Source organism: Phalacrocorax carbo, chromosome 1 (genome assembly GCF_963921805.1).
Source record: "Phalacrocorax carbo chromosome 1, bPhaCar2.1, whole genome shotgun sequence".
Classification (NCBI taxonomy): Eukaryota; Metazoa; Chordata; class Aves; order Suliformes; family Phalacrocoracidae; genus Phalacrocorax; species Phalacrocorax carbo.
The window spans coordinates 8,860,905-8,882,634 of record NC_087513.1 but is presented as its reverse complement, the minus strand read 5'-3'; the positions used below and the strand labels follow the sequence as shown (position 1 = coordinate 8,882,634).

General features: G+C 43.9%; 1 protein-coding gene across 1 annotated transcript in view; it reads right to left on the bottom strand.

Moving 5' to 3' along the window:
* The window catches only part of ELAPOR2 (endosome-lysosome associated apoptosis and autophagy regulator family member 2), a 106,692-nt gene that overhangs the window by 28,269 nt on the left and 56,693 nt on the right, over positions 1-21,730 (bottom strand). Inside the window, exons 3-8 of the mRNA XM_064443707.1 lie at positions 9,053-9,248; positions 8,288-8,435; positions 5,399-5,485; positions 2,961-3,066; positions 2,177-2,329; positions 1,195-1,283 (exon numbers count right to left, since the gene is read on the bottom strand). Coding sequence (XP_064299777.1) covers positions 1,195-1,283; positions 2,177-2,329; positions 2,961-3,066; positions 5,399-5,485; positions 8,288-8,435; positions 9,053-9,248 — 779 coding nt within the window. The remainder of the gene's footprint in view (positions 1-1,194; positions 1,284-2,176; positions 2,330-2,960; positions 3,067-5,398; positions 5,486-8,287; positions 8,436-9,052; positions 9,249-21,730) is intronic.

Here is a 21,730-nt window from a genome sequence, read left to right as displayed (position 1 = left end):
GAATTGCACAGAGCAGTGACAAGGTAATCTGCAGGAGGCTGCAATTAAAGCAGTACCTGGGGGTGTAGCAGTGAACACTGCTGCTAATTCCTCAAGTCATTACAGGAAGATAACAGATCAGGAATCAGGGAGTCAAGACCAGGTTGTAGAGCCTGCCAGCTGTGGGGCTAAACTTAGTGATGCCTTGTTATGAAAGCACACAAACTCTCAGCAGCATTTTGGAACTGGCTGACCAGGAGACTCCAAAATACTCCAGCCAGCCAGCAAATATTGGGCCAGTAACCTACAGGTGCTATGGATTTTGACTACTTGACATCCCATCTGATACGAGAGAGATGGGAAAGGGAATAAAAGAGATAAAACAGGTCTAACCACATGTCCATACCTCTGTGGGCTCCATATCCTAGCAAATAGGAGTTTCTTCTCCAAATCCCACCAAAATCCCCAGGTGACTGCTGGGACAAAGGGCTCCAAAGCCAGGCTGCTCCACCAGCAGGTCCCTCTATGAGAGATCCAGTGGATCTAAGATCTCTGGGTGAAACAATCTACTGAGAGTCCAGGTGTTCCAAGGCATCACATGGTGCAAGCACATTATTAGCAGCTAAGCTCTGCTGCTGCACATGAATATTCCCAGGCTATGTATATACCAGTATTTCAACAGATCATGGCCTCTTCTTTGATGCTGAAACCAAGGGATATGATACACATCATACCCATGCAGCCAAATGCTCTCCTACCTGTAACAGGTATGGTCATGCTGCTGTGCCATGGTAGCACCTGAATCATGCCTGGGCATTGCTGGGACAGGGCAAATCGTCACAAGCCAAAAGTATGTCAGCAAAGATTGCTAACAACTAAACAGTAGGGTTTATTCTGGGACAGTAGCTCAGCCTGTGGTCCAACCCTGTGTTTTTATGAGCACGGAGGCAGCACCAGTGACCCAGTCATACTAATCACAAGTGCAAGGAGCTTAGCATCTCGCAACGAAAGATCCCTTAAGCAGACCCATGACAGTCAGATTCTTACAGATGGATAAATGCTGGAGAAAAAGCAGCTAAAGGACAAGCCCAAAGCCGGAAGAAAAATTAGGAAAGCAATTGTGAAAGAGAATCCTAAAAATTCTACTTTGTTTTCAAATCAAGAGATCACAGCAAGCTCAATGAGCTTAAAAGTAGTATCATGCCTTCTACTTACTTTTCCTTCCTTATCACACGGGGTATGGATCTGGAAAAAGTCTTTGTTTGTGCATGGAGGACGCTCTATACACGTACTGGATCCCTCATCTAAAAAGAAAGGGTGAGGAACAGGATGTTAAACTATCAAATGGTCCCTGGAAATAGCCATAATGAGCTTAAAATCTGGACATTAAAGTAAGCCAGCAGAAAAATACAAAATTAGAATGAAAAATCAAACTATTAATGGAGTCTACATGAACCTTCCCCTGAACTGAAGCGGGGGAACAGGATAAATACTAGCTGTGCTTGCACCGTCACACTGAAATTAATTGATTCAGTATAACCAGGGAGTCACCCAAACCCTCACGCCAATCCTTCAGGCAGTAATTTCTGTAGTTTGCCAAGCATGGAAAGATATTCTCACTTGCTAAGGAACAAAAACACTCTAACTCATTAGAAACTTCCTTACAACACTGGCCCTAGTTTTTCCTCTTCCCAGATATTTTTGCAAAATTCCCATTCCTATCATGAGCACAGGCATAAATCCCCAGTCATTTGCCATAACCTGTGATAGCAGGTTCTATAGTAGGTAACTGATTCTTCAAAAACTTTCTTACAAAACAACTACAGGAAGAAAAGTGAAGACATTTTGACCATGAAGAATAGATTTTGCCCATGCTATTTGATGACCACCAGCTAACCACAGCTGGAAATGCAGAGGACTTCGGGGACTAGGGTTTGTAACTAGAACACTATGTCTTCCAGCCACATAGGAGGCAGGGATGGGCCGCGAGAGGATTTGGAAAGGAGATTCCTAGAAACATGACAAGTCTGAAGGCAATGATGAAGCCAATCCAGGTCATCGCCAATCAATAACAAAAATTACCACGAGAGGGCACAGCATGACTGTTATTATCCTTCAGAACTGTTCCCTTCGAGGTCATAAAGATTCATAAAGGTAAGACTCTCCTGGTTTTGCTTAACTCATTTCATTTATGTACCTGCATAAAACATTTCTTCTTTGCATTTGGTGCATTCTTTAGCTCCTTTCTCAGAATAAGTATTTCTTGGACACACCTGGCACCCAGATGAACCTGGTTTGTCACTGAAGGTACCAGGCTTGCATGCAAAGCATTCAGACGTATATGCAACTCCTGTAAGGTAAATTACAGGTAAAGCACTGAAATACAGAAAGGTATGTTCCGTAACTACTGCCCACCTGCTTATGGGGGAAAGCAAGCCAGCTGGGTAACACAGCTTAAAAATCACAGACTTTCACTACTCCCTTTAGACACTTTGGCTTTGCTGACTCTTGATTTAGGTCTTTAAGTTTTGCTCCTCAATGCAAGTCTAGCCCACGTAAGACCCTTATATGACACTCCAAGTTTGATTACACTTCAAACAGGACCAAAAGAGCAATCCCAGATTAATTAAATTACCATTTAACTGTCACTGTTATGATATATACATCCACTGATCACTTTTGAGAGGCTTACCAATAAGCATGGTCTTTCTATACTACATTAAAGAAAAACTGTTTATTCCTTTTGCTGTCTCTTTATTTGCTAAGCCAGTCTTCTCCAGTAGATGGCATTGTTTACCAGCTAAATTAATTTTTCAGCCTTTCCCCACTGTGAAGTTTTTCTGTTCTGTTTCTGCACTTTAGAGGAGGGACAAGGGGGCTAAAAAAGCCACTTCAGTGCTGGAGGCACACCAGTAGAAATGGCACTTGGCAAATCTGTGACGAAAGAGTGAGATAAGACCTAAAAGGCAAATATCACTTACCTTCAATTGTGATGTTTTTCACCAGAACTGGTTTTACTACTTTGGACCCCATGAGAATCCCTGTTGTTCTCCAGTATAATATATTGCTACCTGATTTCAGAGTTACCTGCAATAATATGCATGACAGTTAGTGGGCATCCCCTCCCCAAGAAATTGGTTTATTCTTACTTCCATTACTCAGTTTTCTTGCATTCTAGGAGCAATCCTGGCTTTTTCTAAGCTGCTTAGTGAGCCAAGAAGCAATGGGAGACAGCTAGGCAGATGCTGTAGAGACATCTCTGAGAAGTGCCAAAGTGGAAAAACACCAAAAGCTGCTTCTGACCTTGTTGTAAGCAGAACTGGGAAAAAGCTGTTCCTGCCTTTATCGAACTACCCCTGTCACTCAGGAGCTTTTATCTCTAGCTCTATGTTCAGATATAGTCAATCAGTTTGTTTTTAAAGCCTTGAGATACACTTTTATAAAGAAACAAAACACGACCCAGAGTTCAAAAATCCAGGGTCACAAGCGAGTTTTGTTTATAGGCTTTAAAAATCAAGTTCTGCCTGCATCTAACACTACAGCAGCATGATCAGCAAGCCAGGCACAAACCATGAATATCTCCAGCAGCAGTCCCATCCCTCCTGCTCATTTGTGACCCTGAACAGCAGGAGAGATGCAGAAAACAGCCCAGTTTCCAACTGCTTTGACCTACTTGCCTTCACAGTGTGGTTCAGCATAACCCCTGTTCTGGCACAGGAAGGATGTGGGTCGGTGGCACCGTGGCTGGGATAAGGGGGAGGAGGAAGGCAGGACCACTTCTTTCAGCAGCAGCGTTGGTGCCTGCTAACCTCACCTCACCTGTGTAACTACACCATCACTCTACTCACTAAAAGCAGCAGGTTTACCAAGGCCCTGCCTGGCCTGCAAAGCTGTACCATACCTACTACCCCAGTACAGTGATACTGTCCTGATGGTGCTATATTTTCACACAAGAAGAGGGATAAACTCTACCAGCATAAGGGTCCAGGATAATGAGATTTACAGCAGTGCTGTACAGGCCTGGATGGACCACGGTTTTTGCTCACACAGGATAAAGAGTCCAAAAACTCAGTGAAGTGGAGATACAGCATATTGTATCTCCCACTCCCCAAGCACCCACTATCCAGGGGTGCAGAGGGGAGCTGGGTTACTGCAGGTAACAGCAGAACTAGGCCGTATTGAATTAAATATCATGTTGTGTGGTGTAGAGCTACTCAACCTCAGCGCTGGTGCAGGAGAACTAGTATGCTGAAAGCAGAGGCTGCAGCAACTCAAAAACCAGGCTCAGAGAAGCTGCCATGGCAGGATTTGCAATGCAGAAAAAAGCCTTGAGGAGAGTCAGAACTGTCATCTCACCTAGCTTGCGTGTCTACACTTCAGCCAAGCATCCAAGCAACCTTCATAGTCAGTGGAGACCTTTGCACACCCCGGACAATGAGCTCAGATGCCACCATGTCCCGTGCCAACACTGTCTACACCTCTCAGCTCACCCAAGTCGATGTCCTGGCCTTGGATTTACCACTCAACCTGTGCCACTCGCCCCTCCCCACCCAGTTCTCCTGCCTCCTGATGTGACTTGCATTGGCCTTGCACCTGAGCTAACAGGCACTGCCAACCAGAGCTGCGTCAGGAATATGGTTTCTCCTCCAGGAAGATAAACAGACCATGGAAAACAGAGACCAGGATGCTGTCTATGTCCATAAAAAGCCTCTTTCTTCTGTCATAATGTCACCTATGCTGGGTCTTTGCTGGTATGGCTCCGAGAATCTGTGTATGATGGTATAGGGGAAGCCAGGTATCACCATGAGCTAAGGAGTCAGTCTACACGTGGTCTGTGCACTGAGCAAATTCAGACAGCTGGGTCACAGGCCAGCCAAAGGGCTGCTGCTCCCAACATGGACATGCTTGTATCAGTGCTGTAGGAGCCACCCTGGTTCTGCCAGTTTGCCTTTCGACCACGTAAGTCACCACAGAGCACAAGTGGGGTGCAGTCCAGCTCTTCTGCACACACTTGAGAATAAAATGCCCATCCTGCCTGCCTCCACATACACACACCACTCCTGCCACTCTGCTGAGCAACAAGGAATAATCTTGTGTTCTCATGAGCAAACAACTGTTGCAGATTTCAATTACAATCATGCAGAGTGACGGTGGCATGCGGATTTGCATAAATCTATTTAAACTCATAAAACACTTGATTCAAAGCCCAGAAAAATCAATATGAAGTCTTGCATCTATATCATTTGCTTTGGGATCAGTCCCTTAGAGATTTCGGCAGCATTGCCCACAGTACTAGGAAAGCGGTGCTTCTTCAGGTGCATTCACAGGATCTGGCCCTTATCTGCTCTCTGCCCACAGGAAATCACAGACATTTATAAATGGGAAAAAAGCTTCATGAAGGGATGTTTTGCACACTTACAGAATGAGAGCCCCATTCCCCATTGTCTGTTAGCTTCACCCACTTGTCTGCCGTGGACTCCATCTCTTTGCACTGGTCATTTTGTATCTGTTAATCAAAAGCACAAGATCAGTGACCACAATCAGAAGCATCTCTCTGTCAGTATAACCACTGGTGGTAGGGAATGATAAGATACAGCTTTGCTCCTGTTGTCTACATATATAGGACAGCAGCTGCCTTAGCTGTGGCAAAAACACCCCCTTCTTTCAAAACCTGCTAGCAGCTTAACAGTGCCTCCAATGAGCACCTCTGACACAGGTGGAAAAAAAAAAGAGCGGGGGAGAAGATCTCAGCCTCTCGCTATCTGGTCAGACCTGGCTGCTGAGCATCTTGTCTTTGCTGCCTCCTCCTTCTCCTGAGCCCACCAAGATGCAATTCTCTAAAATCCAGAGGCCATGGGCTTCTAAGTCAGAGGGAGGTAGGAATGGACAGGCCAAAGCTAGAAGACAAACTGCTTTCTCTGCAGCCAATATTTGCTACGCCTTTGGCTCCCTGACACCTAACCTCACTAACGATGAGCGTAATGTTATCAACAGATCAACAACATGCCATGGAGAGTCTGCCCCAGCAGAGGTGTGAGGTTGCGTGTCCCTCACCCAGATCCAGTGCAGCTCAGCAGCCTTTCCTCGCAGCAGGGTTAGCTGCATGGCCTCACAGCGGTCCACTTCTTTCCTCTCATAACTGTCTTCTCTGAAGAAAAAGTATCAAGTCCCTTTGAGGCACAAGTTCAACTACACATTTTTTATTCCACCAGGAAGAAAGGCCAGTTCAACACTTTCAGGAGACCTGGGGTCAAGCATCCTCCTCAAAGTTGCTCCATGACAAGACTGAAATAAGTCACATAAACTCGCATCCTCCAAAGCATCTGTGCACTTAATTCCCATTTACATCAACAGCACTGAGGAAAAGAGGTGAGAAGAAGCACCTAAGTAGAAGGTAGATCCCTAATTATGTCATGCAATCTGAGCTACAGCATCTTTGTGCCTCCGTTCCCCTTTGCAAAAAGAATATACAGTCTCTTCTCACAAGGTGTAAAGGGTTTCAGTACATAAAAAGAGCCTGTGAAGGGCAGGCTGCAGAAGCACTGGGTATCTAACAAGAAGTGTCCACTCTTGCTTCCCACGTTTGAGCACACCTCCTCGCTTACCCTCAGACCAACAGTGCAGCCACCTGTGCCTGGAGAGCCCAAAAACTTCACCATTTCCCAGCAGCCTGCAAGCCACAGCCACTGAAATGCCATTGTCCACAGCTAAAGTGTCTTTCTTAAATACATTTAAACACAAAGACATGCTGAAGAGAAAAAATGGACTTTTAGAAGAGCGTTGAATATGGTTTCCCTGAAATATGAGGCTGACTGGGACTTATTTACCTGGGCATTTCTATAAAGGATTGCACCACTCACTGCTTCTTGAAGAGGGAATGATAGATTTAAGGGGGTGAATGAGTGGGATATGGATAAAAGTAATATTCAAAAAGCTATTTTCAAAGTCAGTGCTCAGAGAAACAATATATTTGCTCCACTGCAGGAGTAGATCAGTCAGTCAGTCAAGCAACTGGAGCTAGGATTCATCATCGTGGTACATTCACCTGACAGCATATTTGCTGCTTTCTTCCCATGAAGAAGGCAGGATAGTCTAATATAAAAGTGAAATGGCTAAATAGTATTGCCTGCACTGTCTGTTATCAAAGTGCAATAAACTGCGCTAATATAGCAGCAAGAAGGTGCCTCCATAAGGTTATTTTTGTCTTCCTTTCCCTTCTTTACTAAGGATAAGGATACTCCACACTTTTCTCTGAGCTTCAAGAAACATTAACCAACACCAGCTAAGGCTTCATGCTCCTGTGAGATACCATGAGCTGTGTTTTTCAGATGAAAACCAGAGCTCACTGGACAGGGAGAGAGAGTAACAGAGAAGAGTGAAAAATTCCAGTCATCTCCTGCTCTGAGTTGCCCTCTCATTAAGTTTTTTTCTGTCCCAAATGGCAGGTACAGCATGCCAGGGAAAGCAACCTGTTGGTGAAGGCTTCCAAAGCGTCTCAGTGATGTGGAGCATTTGCACCACACTGCTGAGCCTGGTGCTGGCCCTGCTCCCTGGGCCCCAACCAGTCCATCCACATGGGCAGAGCAGGGCTGTCCTTCCCACTCAGGCCCCTGCTGATCAGATTGCTTTAGTAATTTGGGTACACCATGGTGCAAGCCCAGCCAGGCTGCTCCCTTTTCAGAGGTAATGACCCCCAGCCCCTCCATTTCACAATGCAGACACATTCTCAGAGCCTAATTCCTACTGAAAGTCATGTGAATTTTAACTCCTAAATCTCTTCGGAGATTTAGCTTTTGCTTTTTTTTTTTCCTTAAAGGATCACCTTTTCATTTCTTCTCCTGCTTTTCTTTTCATCTTAATTGCTATGACCAGACTGACCTAAAATTAAAGCTAAGTTTTCTACACACCAATGCCTTGGAGCACTTCAGGTTCTGGATGCCTACCCCCGAAAAAATCTTTTTAAATGTCAAGTCCCTTTAAAGGCACCTCAAGCCAAACACCCCCAAACTGAAGCATCTACCACCAACAGTTGTCTCGTAAAAGGCTGGACTAACAGGGCTGTCATGACCCCTAATGGAAAAATCCCAGTGCATGGTAGATAGGATCAGTTTAGCCTGAGTTTTGAAGCTGAAATAAATGCCAAAAGGCAGCACGAGTGACGGAAGGAGAAGACGACTTTATCTTGGTCAGTAATAGCAAGCTAGGGACACATGGGGAATGTAAAGGGAGAAAAAAGCAGATTCTAGTGGTCTTTATCTGGATTGAATTCTTACAATATAAGGTTGATTCACCATATAAAAGGCCTTACAAAAAATTCAAAGAAGATGTTGTTGTCAATATACTGGTATTCGAAGAAGACAGAACCAGATTTCTTCAGGTGCACAGCATAGATGAGAGAAACTGTACAGTCATCCCTGTTCGACTCTATGTAATTCCCTCGAGGCGTCCATGAAGAGCTGATGAATATAAACAAAACAAGGCTCAGCTGAGATCACAGATACTGAGGAGACTTTTCTTACACTACTATACAAAAGCATGTTACTAAGAACCCAGAATCCTACAATAGCTAACTGCAGCGATTTTATAAATTTATTACTGGATTCCCATTTATTTTTCATATAAATATAATACTTTTCATTAAAACCATGCATGGGGAAAGATATGGTACTAGAAATTTAGGACCCTGCCTACATAGGAAAGGTTTATTATCCATAGGTTCAATATACTTTCTGTTACATTAAGAAACAGCCTTCTGCAACTACCATGGGTCTCTAAATAGGCTGTGAAAGTACCTTTTAGCCACATTTACTATACCTTGACCCCGGAGCTTCCTAGCTACAAATAAGAGCAGCTCCAGGCTGTACTTAGACTCACTAGCTGCCGATGTGCCTGGGGAGACCGTGATGACAGCAAAGAGATAACAAAAAAATTTTGCTTTCCAGCCACTCTTGCCATTACTGGGGGTGGTTAACCTCTGGAGAGCTTAGATAAGTCATTAAGTTGGCTTCGTCCTGCTGAGCTGTCTCAGGTTTACCCATGGCTGTGTAACCCAGATGCAAACAGAACTTCTTACTTGTTGCAGCTGTCAGCTTTATTCTCAGCTGAGCCAACTGCTGTGTCCATGAAAGTCGCCACGTTGGAGAATCCTGCCGGCAGCTCATCCCACTCATCAAATTTGATCCCACTGCCCAGTGAGTAGGTCCCTTCTGCACATTTGCTGCACACCTGGTTCTTCATCTCCAGGTACTCGCCAGAGGCACAGGAGAAAGCTGGGGAGACAATCGTTTCCAACATATGAATGGAGAAATTAATCCCAATTGATTTCAATTCATTTTTTGCTGCCCATTAATTAAGAGTGGACTGTCACTAAAGGGAACGAAACCGGAATGCCCCAGCCCCAGGAACACGAGAGCTGAACTACCAACACTGGCTACAGAATTGAGTTGTTCACCAGTGCCTGTTTTTTCACTGATGTGGCAGCACTGAAACCAAACCTCAGATGACGGCTCCCGATCTGCAGCTTGACTCTGTTGGCAAAACAAGATTTTAGAAACAAAATATCTACCCACAGATTGTGTCCAAAAGCAATTTGTGAAAATAAGGACTCATAATACAATTCTCACCGTTGCTCACCCACCTGTTCCTCCTTGAACTCAATGAAACTCACAAGCACCCGAGAGCCAGGGCAGGCTCATATCACCCGCTGGTATGGCAGCTAAGAGGAGTGCACAGCAGCCTGCTGATGGTAAAGCAATACTACAAACCTCAGCTGAGAGTTGCAGACCTAACCCAAGGCTCTCCCCACATTTCTCCTCACATTGTCTGCCCATAAAGCCTTGAACCTCTTGTCTGATAGACCAGGTGGGTTTGAAAAAGATCACCAATGGGCCTGTGTCTTGCAAATGGGGATCTTTGACTGGGGTGATATTAGCATGCTGAGAAAATAAACACTGGTTGCCGGGACAGCAAAGGCAGTACTCAAACATATGTAACCAGGGAAAGTATAATTTGGAAGGAAAGTTCACAAAGTGCTTTTTTTACTGATGTCACTAGAATTACTTACTTGAAGTTACTATATATCCCTTGCTCCAGCCTGATCACACCTCTACCTGCTAAGGGAAGAATATTCCCATTATATAGAGGAAACCTGGGCAGCGGCTGAAGTCCTGTATGCCCACAGAGCCCCGTATCTGTGCCGGGAGTCATTAACTCCTGCACAGATGCTCATTTCGATGGCAGACCATCCCACTTCCCCCCAGGCTCGTGCTGCACCACGTCCCCTCTGAGACAGAACATTCTGGATGGAAAAAAAATGCGTGCTTTCTGCAGCACAGAATATTTCCTATGTTGCTTGCAGATTTCTAAACATAACTGTGCTAGTCTAGCAAAAGCAGGATCAGAGCAATGTGCACAACTCGCATCCCATTAAATGGTGGGGTTTTTTACTTTTTCACACATGCTGTGTTGTGTAGTGGCAAATATTTCATACACTCACTTTGAGACACATAAACTCACTAGTCTGAGAAACTGTAGGACAAGACCAGACTGCTAGCCAAAGTGGTGAAATTGGTCCAAAGCAACTGATGCCAACTGAAGTCCCAGCATATGCAGTTTTATAGATGTGTTGATGTTTAACTGCAGAAAAACTTGTCTGACTGTGAGTACTTTGATAAAGACATGACTGTGAAATACCAGTTTCCATCTGAATCCAACTTCAATTCAGGATCCCATTTCTGTGCTGGCTCCCACAGCATTTCCTTGTGTAATCACCCCTGACGGGCAATGCTGGGATGTAGATAGAAGGTCCATTTTGATGGTAAGATCTGCCAAAGGGACATTTTTCCCTCTTGGTCCTATCAGCATACTCTGAGTTTGAACCAGTGGACTTCAAGCCAACAAATCTGTTTTTCTAAACCCATTGCTCGCTGGTGATGGACCAAAGAGGAAAGTGGGGAGCATCCTAGGAGGGACAGGTGCTGGGGTGGGTATATGCAAGGAAATCCTGCCAGAACAGATTTCTGTAAAAGTATGACAGACAGGCAAAAAAATCCACCCTCAGTGGGGGCAAGTGGTTTTTCTATAGGCAGTGGCACATGATAGAGTGGTACGGCTAACATCCCATCTGGCTACCTCTGCAACCTCAGCTCAAGCCATAGGATGTACCTGCAGCTGGGGTCAGAAGCACAGCTTTCTTCAGAGACCCGGAGAAAAGTAGTGAACATGTCCCTGTGTGTCTGAACTGAGACCACACATTGTACAGCCTTTCACCCTAAATGAATAAAGGTGTCCTGACTCACTGCTTTAGCACCATTAATTAATACTGCTATATTTTATCTTCTTTTGAAGGGTGCAGAAAGAAGCCATCAGGAAGGGAAGTAAAAAAGTGAGCTCTCTCATGACATATTCAAATGCTTTAACAGTGTCAACATTTTTTTTAAGAAAGTTAAATAGCAGGCAATGGAGAGCACTACTTAACCACAAATTCCAGATTTGTGAATTTCAAATAAGGAGTCAGTAACTGCAAGCTATTTGCTGCCACAATGAAGATGCAGAAGGCAGCAGAGCCCCCTCTTCCATTGCACTGAGGCTGAGCGGAGATTATTGCTTTTACTGAACTAATATCTTTTAACTCCTTTAAACCTGATCATTTTAGAGAAAAAAAGGGTATAAGAGATCAGGCAGGCTGCCACACAGGACACTGCCATCCATTGCTCACCTTCCAGGAGAGAGATGAGCCTTTTTCTTATTTAGGTGGGAAATTACCTTCTTTCCCTTCTCTAAGAATTATATTTCAAAGGCAGCAGCATTTCCCGTCAAAACACATAGGTCTGCAAGCAAACTAGCTCTGAGCATGCCAGCTGCTTGCCAAGTTCAATTTGGGGCTGAATGTGGCTAATGGCAACACGAACCACTTTCAACATTGAAACAGATGCATTGTTTGGTCTCGTTCCAGGTCGTCAAGAGTGGCTGGAGAGGAACAGGGAGGAAACACGGCATGTGATGGCTATGGAGATGGTTTCCTCTCCTAGTGTTATACAACTTGCTCTTCCAGCAAAGGGGGAGACCAAAAGCCAGATCAAACCCTCTTTAATCTAAGCAGCACTGGGTCAGGAGTCCTTCCCAGCTGGAGGCAGGCAGGTTGCGGCCGTTCCCAGAGGGACCCTGCAGAGCAGATGTCCCCTGCGATGGGCCAGGAGGCACTCGCCCAGGGTGGGGACAGGGCACAGACGGATGATCCGCCCCAGGGCACTGGCACTTTGCCTTGCTCATGGCTGCTCCATCTCACTAAGATGTACCTGACCACCAACCAACCTCTTGTCCACAGAAACATAGACATTATCGCAGCACCGCTGTCTTTGTGGGGGTGACACACACAAGAGGCTGTCAACAGGAAGGACAGCATCACCACATAGGAGGTTAAGGTGTGATGTGAAGCTTCAGGAATCTAAATCATATATTTTAGGTGTGTGCTCTGATTTGTCCTCCACTAAATCCTCCCTCTTGCTTCAGACTCCAGAAGGAAAATTAGTCTCCTAGCTTAGAGGTGACCTTTCTGAACACTATCTGACACTGACCCCAGAGCCCATTTGTTTAAGCATTTGATACCTAATTTTTGGAGAAAACATATCTATTGAATCACTTCTTACATGTCTTCCTTGTTTCAGAAAACAGAACTAAGGCTGCTAAATCACATAGGCAAGTCTGAAAATCTTTTCCACAATTGACACTATTGATCCTGTTCGGACATTACTATTCCTCTCCCTCTCGACTGCTCCTATTACACCTTTCAAATATCAGTTTGGGTGCCACACACCAGCTTACACAGAGCAATGCGCATTGTGAAGACTGAATTTGATCTTCTTCCTTTCTGTGAAAAAAAAAAACTGTGAAACTCATTGAAAGGTTTCATGACTTGCCCCATTGTGGGCATTTTTAAAATGGGGAGAACATTTTCAGAGGCCGTTAGGAACAGCACGACATATGGTGCTGGATACACTGATGCCTTCAGTAGCTCCAGTGAAGCCGATGCAATTATTGGTGCTTTCCAGCTGTAGCTTTCTTAAAATAAATACAGAACAAAGGAAAAATAAATATGTGGTTTGTATAGGCAACCACTCTTGGTCACAAAAGATACTGTAAAGTACTATTAGGTAGACACTGCCACAGGCAGCCACACACATTCATACATGCATGCAATAAAGCTGACACCAGATTCACTTCACAAAAACTTAACAAGAGCCACAGTACTAATACCCACTGAAATCATTGTGTAAGTCTTGTCAAACAAACCTCATTTCATTCTTTAAAAGGATTACAAGTTGCTTGATAAAGGTGACTGAGTGGATGTAATAGACTTAGGGTTTCTAATACAGTTAATTTAGTTTTGCATGTCATTCTGATGAATAACGTAGTATCACACAATACCAGTAAGGCACATCTTAAATGGATTAAGAACTGCCCGAGTAGCAGATCTCAGGCAGAGCTGTCGATGGGAAAGCATGACTGAGCGGGGGGAAAGGGCCAGTTCTGCCTTCCCCAGGACTGAGTCTGATGGCTGTCCACTTTTTTATGAACGATCTGCAGGCAAACAGAAAAGGAGCAGCATTAGTGGGTGAGAGACTGTTGCCAAGCCTGAGCCCACTCAAAGTCAGTGTGTTTTAAAAGAGTCAAAGGTAAAGACAAACTGCTGAAGGCAAGGGGTGCCAGACCTGCCTGCAGAAGGCTAAAAAGTATCCCAGAAAGCAGCAAGCCTGAGGGTCAGAGTGGACCCACCATTCCTCAAAAGCTTCTACTGCCAAGATGTGCAAAAAGGCACTAGTGAGATCTGTGGATATATTTAGAGGTGGAAGAGAGATGTGTAGGATGAAACATGTGTATTACAGGCAAGAATATCATTCTAATACTGAATATAGTTGTGATACAGCATTTTTTAGGAGGTCAATGCAAAACAAAAGGACTTTAAATGTTTTTAAAATTAGGGGTAATTTCTTGTAGTGAGACATCTGAAGTGCTTAGTCTATTTAGTTTATCAAAAGACGATTGAGAGTCAACCTGATTAATACATAAGCTTCTCCAGGGGGAGAAAACACAGATCCCACTGGACTCTTTAATCAAGCAGAGGACTGCATAAGAAGAACTACCTTCTGCAAGTTGAACCCAGACTCGTTCAAATTGGAAATAACACACACATTTTTAATAGGAAGAATGACTGATTGCTGGAACAATCTGTCACTGCATGTGACAGACCCTTTGTCTCTAAAGTCCTTCGTACCGTAACTGGCCACCATATGGAAGAAAAGCTCACGTCAAATACAAATTACCAGTGTCAGCCTAACTGGATGCATTTTAATGGCCTGTGAAGTCAAACTAACAAATCTAATTAATCCCCCTCCTCTTACACTCTGTGAGTCAAGTTATGGTATCTTACCTCCTTCCTGGGACACATCATGGATGTGGGGCATCCTGAAGCAGGAGCCCTGCCCACTGTGTAACCACTTCCAGGGAGTGTTCCTATACATTACTTTGCAGATCTGATAGCACTTTACAATCACTTTGCAGACTTGGAAACAGGTCCCTAGAGGGGAAAACAGACCAAAACCAGGCTTGCCTCATTTGGCCTTTGGCTGCAAGGCTCCTGGGTCACATTCTGCCTTTTAGTACAGCTGTGGCCTCAATATTAGTTGGCACATTCCTCTTCTAGTAATTTATCCTAACAATCACATGTTGCCTAACTTCCTGATACTGGGGGTCAGGACAGGCTTCTCACGAACAAAACTAGACTGACAGAGTAGATCCTCACATGTGTATTAACACTCTACCACTTCTGAAGTTTGAAACCTGCCTCTAGAGTGTTTTCTCATGTTAAATATCTCCCAGATACTGCCATGCTGTGAGAGGGATCAGAATATTTGTGATTTCACCAGAAAATTAACCAAAGCTGCCTCAATGCTCTGCATCCTCCAGCACCAAATCGATAATATATTCAGTTGCTTCCCTCTTTATACAGCCCTGGCCACTTAGTCTTACACCTTCTCTCAGCTAGCTTCCCATCCCACACTGCTTGGACCCACTACTTCTACCTCTATCACTCTTCTCAGCAGATGTCTTTCTCCAAACATTTCTCACTTTTGATACCTAAAACTATTGCAGTTCTTCTGTTTATTCTGCTGCCACTGAACATGGGCACGTTCATGTGTACCATTCTGTGTGCCGCTGGCTCTCAATACATTACAATTTAAAAAAAGACACAGGAGTGGATTTTGCTGGATTATAACATTAGAAGGGGGTAGCAATGAAGCAATTTCACCTAAACTAGCGAAAATACACAGGAAAAGTAATCTCAACTACTGGTTTTCCATCTCTCCCCCCTCCATTCCCATGTTGTTCATCCAAAGCCCCACTGCCTGCAATTCAGGTGAGATGCTGCCATGTCCTGCAGGACAAGTCTGGACTGAGCTATCCTAGCCTCCATGGGCAGAAGTGAAAACTGTAGCTCAGAAAGGAAATATGAGGCTGGCAGCATCCCACAGTTGTCCCTCTGAACAGCTGCTGGGTTCAGCAGACACATGCCACAAATCTGGAGGGGAAGATGTGGCCAAGGACAAGTACATAGAGGCATCTGTTCAGTGATACCCTGGGACATCGGGGTCCACACAACATGGAACCAAGGACCAACCAAAATACGGGATGAGGAGAAAAAAAGAAAGCCAAAGGACAAGAGGAAATCATTGCTTCATTATTAATGTTTCCTATAATCTCTGCCAGTTTCAGAATGTCTTCCATGAATAATTTATACAAGGCTTCTCCAATAGACTGTGAATAATTGATGTTCGTTTTCTTCAGTCATTATATCACAATGTGTTATCAGGAACCCAACTGAATCTTAATTTAAGAAAAAAGTCTGTCAATGCTGTTTAGGCTTGAAATGTGATCACACTAAAGCTGATGTAACTTGGGGAAGAGTACCTTCTGTGGAGGAGACCCTTCCTTTTCTTAAGGGTAAATAATTTTTCCTTTTATCCAAGAAATTACAAAATAAAGCAACACTTTTCCAGTTCACCTCTTGACAGGAATAGTACCATTTTCCCCAGCTGGCCTGACACATAGGATGGTTTTATTACCACTATTTTTTCATCATTTGGACACTGAAAGGTGTGGTTTTGGAATGGGAGTACTCAATAAATTCATGAAAGTGTTGGGTAGAGTGGAGGAAGGCAGTCATCACCAAGAGGTTTGCTGCCAGGGTTACAACAGCCATCCTAATGGCTCAGCACTGGCGATGGCAGGAAACATACCTCGAGGTGAGTGAGTAGCTGTCCAGGCCCCACTGACTCCATCAGGCTTATTTTGACTGTTTGCCAACCAAAGTGGTCGGTGCAAATAGCTTCTAGTGCCACCTGAGATATCATCTGCGCGCACACGCGTGCACACACACACACACTCGTGCTTGCCTCTCATCCCTCTACCAAGCCATAGCAAATCTCAAGATCTTGCCAGCGGCTTTCCTGTCAAAAGAGAAGTCAGTGACTCAGAGGAAGCTGTGTTTAACTGATTTAATTACATCATGTACACAAATAGGGTGAAGAAATCATCAAAAGGCACTAAGGTCAACATTTCTCTCGGAAGTCTAAATGCACACATCAACATGCAGTTCCCAGTAACCCTTCTCCAGGAAATAAACTCTGTGGATTCAGTGCAAACTTTTCTGCTTTTTTTAACTATTTACCTAGAAGAATCTGTGCTTCAAAAAGCCAACAATCGGACTTTTTTTCTGGAACGACAGTGTATTGCTCATGCACAGAGGAAAATATCTGGGAAAATTACTTGTAAAACTGGGGTATCTCTCAGGGTAAAAATACGCATTAGGAAAACATCCAGTTGGAAATGCCATGGCCAAATGTAGCCTCGAGCCTCAGTCCTGGTGATAAATAATGCCATCAATAGGACTCACCTACCTGACTTGAGTTAGAACATGCATTAGCAGGGATGCTTTAAAAGGAATAGGAATGAACATCTGCTTGAGTGCTTTGCTAAATCACAGCCTTTTAGTAGTGACTCTCAAACTGTGCCATGCACACCACTGCTGGCTAAGCACCTTTGCTACATGACAGACTTGCATTAATTCCTCAGGTTCACAGTGTTCCTCAGAGCAGCCTCTGCTGCTGTGTGCTAGTCCCCTCCCCAGTGGGCTCTAGTGGGAAAGCCTTTCCTTTTCCTTTCAGAAAAGACATTAAAACTTTCCTAGAGATACAAGAGAGACACAGGTAAAACTGAGTTGCCCAGTCCTGCAGGCCATACACACAAAAATGCCCCATAAAGATCATGTCTTTGAAACCTGCTTCTTGCACGTCTTGCTGTTCGTGTCAGAGAGGGTTCCAGAGACTGACTTATATCATGTTTTTCTCTGTCAGACATCCTTAATTGCTACATGACAAGGCCAAGGGTCAAATCCATGGCATATCAAGAAATTCTCAGATTCCCGGATTTCATGCCCATTAAGAATCCACTTTTCGATACTTAGGTTTGAGAGAGCAACCTGTCATATGTGACTCTCATATGTTGACAGGCAGCTTCACGGGAGCTATACGACTGTTCAAAAGAGAGGGGAGAAGGGAAGGTGTTAGTCAAAATGAGGGAGGAGATCAGCATATACCATTTCAGTGAGCAATCTTAAGGATGGAGGAATAGAAGGGGAAATCTTCTGAATATATATTTTTTTAACATTGTCTCAGAATAGTGCTTTCCTACAGCTCAGGATGCCCGACAGCATCTGTCACCTTATGTAAGTATGTCTATGTGCATATGTCAGATCTAAATGACATGGTTAAACACCAGCAGCCATTAATAGCTTAACCTCATTATTTCTTCCAAGGTGAATATCCACGGAAGCAATATCTGAATGACATTGAAAATGAAAATAATAGTAGTATATCAAGGTTAGTGGAGACAAGATCCAGTGCTTTCAAGCCACAAAAGAAATGAGAATGGGTAAGTGCCTTGTCCTCTAGGAGCTACACTGATGTCACCATATTTCCTCTCTTCAGCTGAAACAAAGAAATCCAAATCACTTCAAAGCCCATTAATGAGACCAGAAAATAATCCTCAGTGAACATCAAATAAAAAAGGAAAAAAACTTTTCTGATGATTTGTTAGGATACACATGCTTGCTTCACAAGGCTGTACTCTGGACTTATATAAGCCCTATGGGAAGTATTTCTTACATGCATTCATATAGGAAGACAATGACACTGTCATGAAAATTTTTGTGATTACATAACAAACTATTTTGAGATATAAATAAATGTGACTGTGTAATAAATAGCACCATTCTCGTGGGAGTATTTGTATGTGTGTTCACATCCACATGTGCAATAATGGAAACATGAAAGAAACTACTAAAACTCATCATGGCTATTTTCAAGTCTTCACCAGCCAAGTTTCAAAAATCTCAGTAAAACTCCGGAAGAACCAATTCTTTAGCACAAAGACTGCACAGAATTTGCCTCAATGAAAATCTAGCTGACAATGAACAGATGTAAACTTTATGTCAGAAGGCTGTAACAGAAGCACACAGGTTTTGCCAGATGTATAACATTTATTTTATATTATCCATCCACACGGATATGTACGTGCATACACTGTATGTTATAAAATTTGCAGATGCCCACTGACTTCAAGGGAATTAGGAGCAGACCCACTTCTTACCTGCTTGGGATACCCAATCTTATTAGAGATGGAGAGAACATCAAACTCAAAACCTTGTATTTAAGTTTTCTGCTACAAAAGCAGAATGATAAAACTTCTGCAGATCACCTAAATTGCCTTAAAGTGTTATAAAACCTACAACCCTTAAAAAGGTCATTTGCCCTAATTGTGTCTGAAGTGGGCTGCAATTAGCAGGAAGATCCATATCTCCTCCTGTGGTATCCTAGGAGCAGATTACACAAGTTAGAATAAACTCAACAAGCACAGATCAGTAGCAACAAATCAGGACAAATTTTGGTTTCAAGTCTCGGAAAAGTCCATTGCAATTAAGGACAGTCTATTTTCTGCAGTCAGTGGAGCTTTTCACACGCTTACCTTTGGCACACGCTCACATGCCTTGCCCCAAAGCTGAAGCGAATTTCTGGGTTCAAAGTTGCTCCTGCTTTAGGGGCACTAGGTAAAGGTGGAGTTTGCCAAGCAGAGCCATTAATAACTCCATGGCACCAGCCTTGATCAAGTTCTCCCATATTATCAATATTTTTTGTGTTTCCTTCCTTAAGAAATCTTGCTGATTAGTTATAACTGGCATTTGGATGCTGACTATACCAGTGACTCTATCAGCACTTTTTCCCCTTGAACACGGCAAATTCAGCTCCTTTTGAAGTTGCTCTATTATTCTCATTACAGTTTCTTTATTATGTACATAACACCACTAAAATTAACAGATATTTATGAGATAAGGTGCAACCTATTCTTGTTTAGGATGGCAAAAAACAACTCATAATCTGTGGTATAAGAAAGTTAATATTAAAAAAGAATTTGAGGTCAAAATGTGAATTCTTTAAGCCCTTTTTGGTCACTAACTCTGCTCAGACAAGCATATCAGTGCACCTGGGCACAGTAAGGGCACATTCTGAACCAGGTATTTGGGTTGTACTTGAGTGAAGGGAGGTGAAGAAGAGAGGAAGGAAAGGAGACATGCAAGGAAGGCAGGCTCCAAATTCAGACTTTTAATTTGAGTGTAAAACATGCAGCATATGGTCAGGCTGGCAGAAAAGCCTGACTGTGGCCGCTGAAACAGACTGCTGCGTAGTATCAGCGGGAGCACGATGCCAAGTCCTGCTCCCACTGCCAGGCCATGAAAGGTCCCCATTAGGCACTGCATACGGCCCCCACACCAAAGCAAAGGGCTTTCAGAGATTCCAGCCATATGGGGTTGCAGGCAAGAGCTTAGCCCTGAAAGCAAATTCCTCCCATTGACTGCCATAAATATTTTCCATTTACAAAGCCAAGCACACTGCCCTTATGGCAGTGATCCTTATCAGCTAAATTCCCTTCCTGCTATCAGACTCATGAGGAGATCAGAGTGAGATCTGTGGTAATTAAAAATGAACAAGACCAAAGCAGTTAAACTCATTCCTGACAGTCAAGAAGTAAGGGAGTGATTCAGAGAGTCTGGATTTTGCCGAGGGAGGCTGCTCGCCCTTCATGCCCCCAGCACAACACTCCCTGCCTCCATGTATGTACCTTACCTCCAAAACAGTACTGAGAAGATGCTTGGACGGGACATCCTAAACATGAAGCTGAGGAGAGCCACACAGAGTAGTTTTAGGTCTAATAAATATTGCCTCTTTCCTAGCCAAGATCCTTGCTGCACTTTTAATGCATCTCTTTGCAGGATCCCTTGCAATCATGATGTGCCAGTGTCAAAAATATGAATCATCTCTGACTAAATACAGGCATGACAGAGGTGGCCGAGTTGTCTGGCATGGCCATGCAGTGGCCTGTCTGGAGGCAGCCCAAACCTATGGGGTAAGCCTTGAGGTACCACACTGTGCAGAAAGGCAGAACGCAGGTTGACATCCGGATTTGGAGTCTGAAAGCAGCAATGGCCACAGCCCCTCAGAGCAAGGAAATCAGAAAAAAAGAGGGGAGTGAAATAGGGAAGAGAGCATGTTGTCCCAGTGCATTGCAAGCGAGCTAATGTGCTGCAGAGCTGCTCCTGCACCCTCCCTCCCATATCTGGGGTCACTGCATAGCAGCACTTCCTACAGCATCACAAACATCTGTCATGTGAGGTTCCTTCTTTCTTCCTACCCCCACCTGGATGGTAAAGCTGTTGTGGGGAGGGTGCCAGGAGGAAAAGGTGGTCTCATCACGCTGCTCTGTGCTCAGGGCAAGATAAAGTAAAAAAAACCTTTCATCTAACACCCAGGTCATAGAGCAGCCAAAATATGACAAACCTTTCTATGCTGAACCCTATGACTAATTCTTAGCGGACCCTGCCTTCTCTGCAGGTAAACTGTGCTGATTAAGTTTCTGAAGACCCAAAAGAGACAAATAATGACATGCTTTGGAGACTATAGCCATTTCGGGGAATGCTGGTAGCTATTCCCAGCGGCTCACAGTCAGCTGTGCTTTGCAGGTCAGCCTGCACTTCAAAATGCAGCAGAGCACACAGATATCCAACCTAATTTTAAACAGGTTCATTCAAATGAAAAGTAGTAAAACACAACATCCTGAAAATGAGCACATCTCAAGACACTGACTGAGCTCCAGTGCCACAGTTAGATTGCTCCAGATATGTGAAGCACCTGAGCTAATATATTTTTAGCAGTCTCAGGTGTCTTTCTGCTCCACTGGAGACCACAGTCTAGACATATTTCCAGAGATGACTGGAGACATTTAACATATTGTTATACCATCTTTTGAATTCCTAGCTCAGGGAAAATTTAAAGAGCATGACTGCTAAGCATTTGGAAGTGGGAGAAGTTGGTGCAGTATTCTCAGGATCAGGTGACAGCCTGCAAGTCACTTCTGTTTTCGTGGAGCAGATATTCTCAAGCAGCAGGCGTTTCTGAATAGACGAAAACAACTGCAAACAGTACATCATTAAGTCAGCAGCAATGGCAGATGTGTTCCAAAAAACCCCACATTCTCACCCAGATTCTCCAAACCCAATGTCCTAACTCCCACCAAGGAGCACTGAGGGCTCTGCCAACCTTAAGGAGACAAAAAAAGTCATAAAAGCTCATGCTGCTATAGA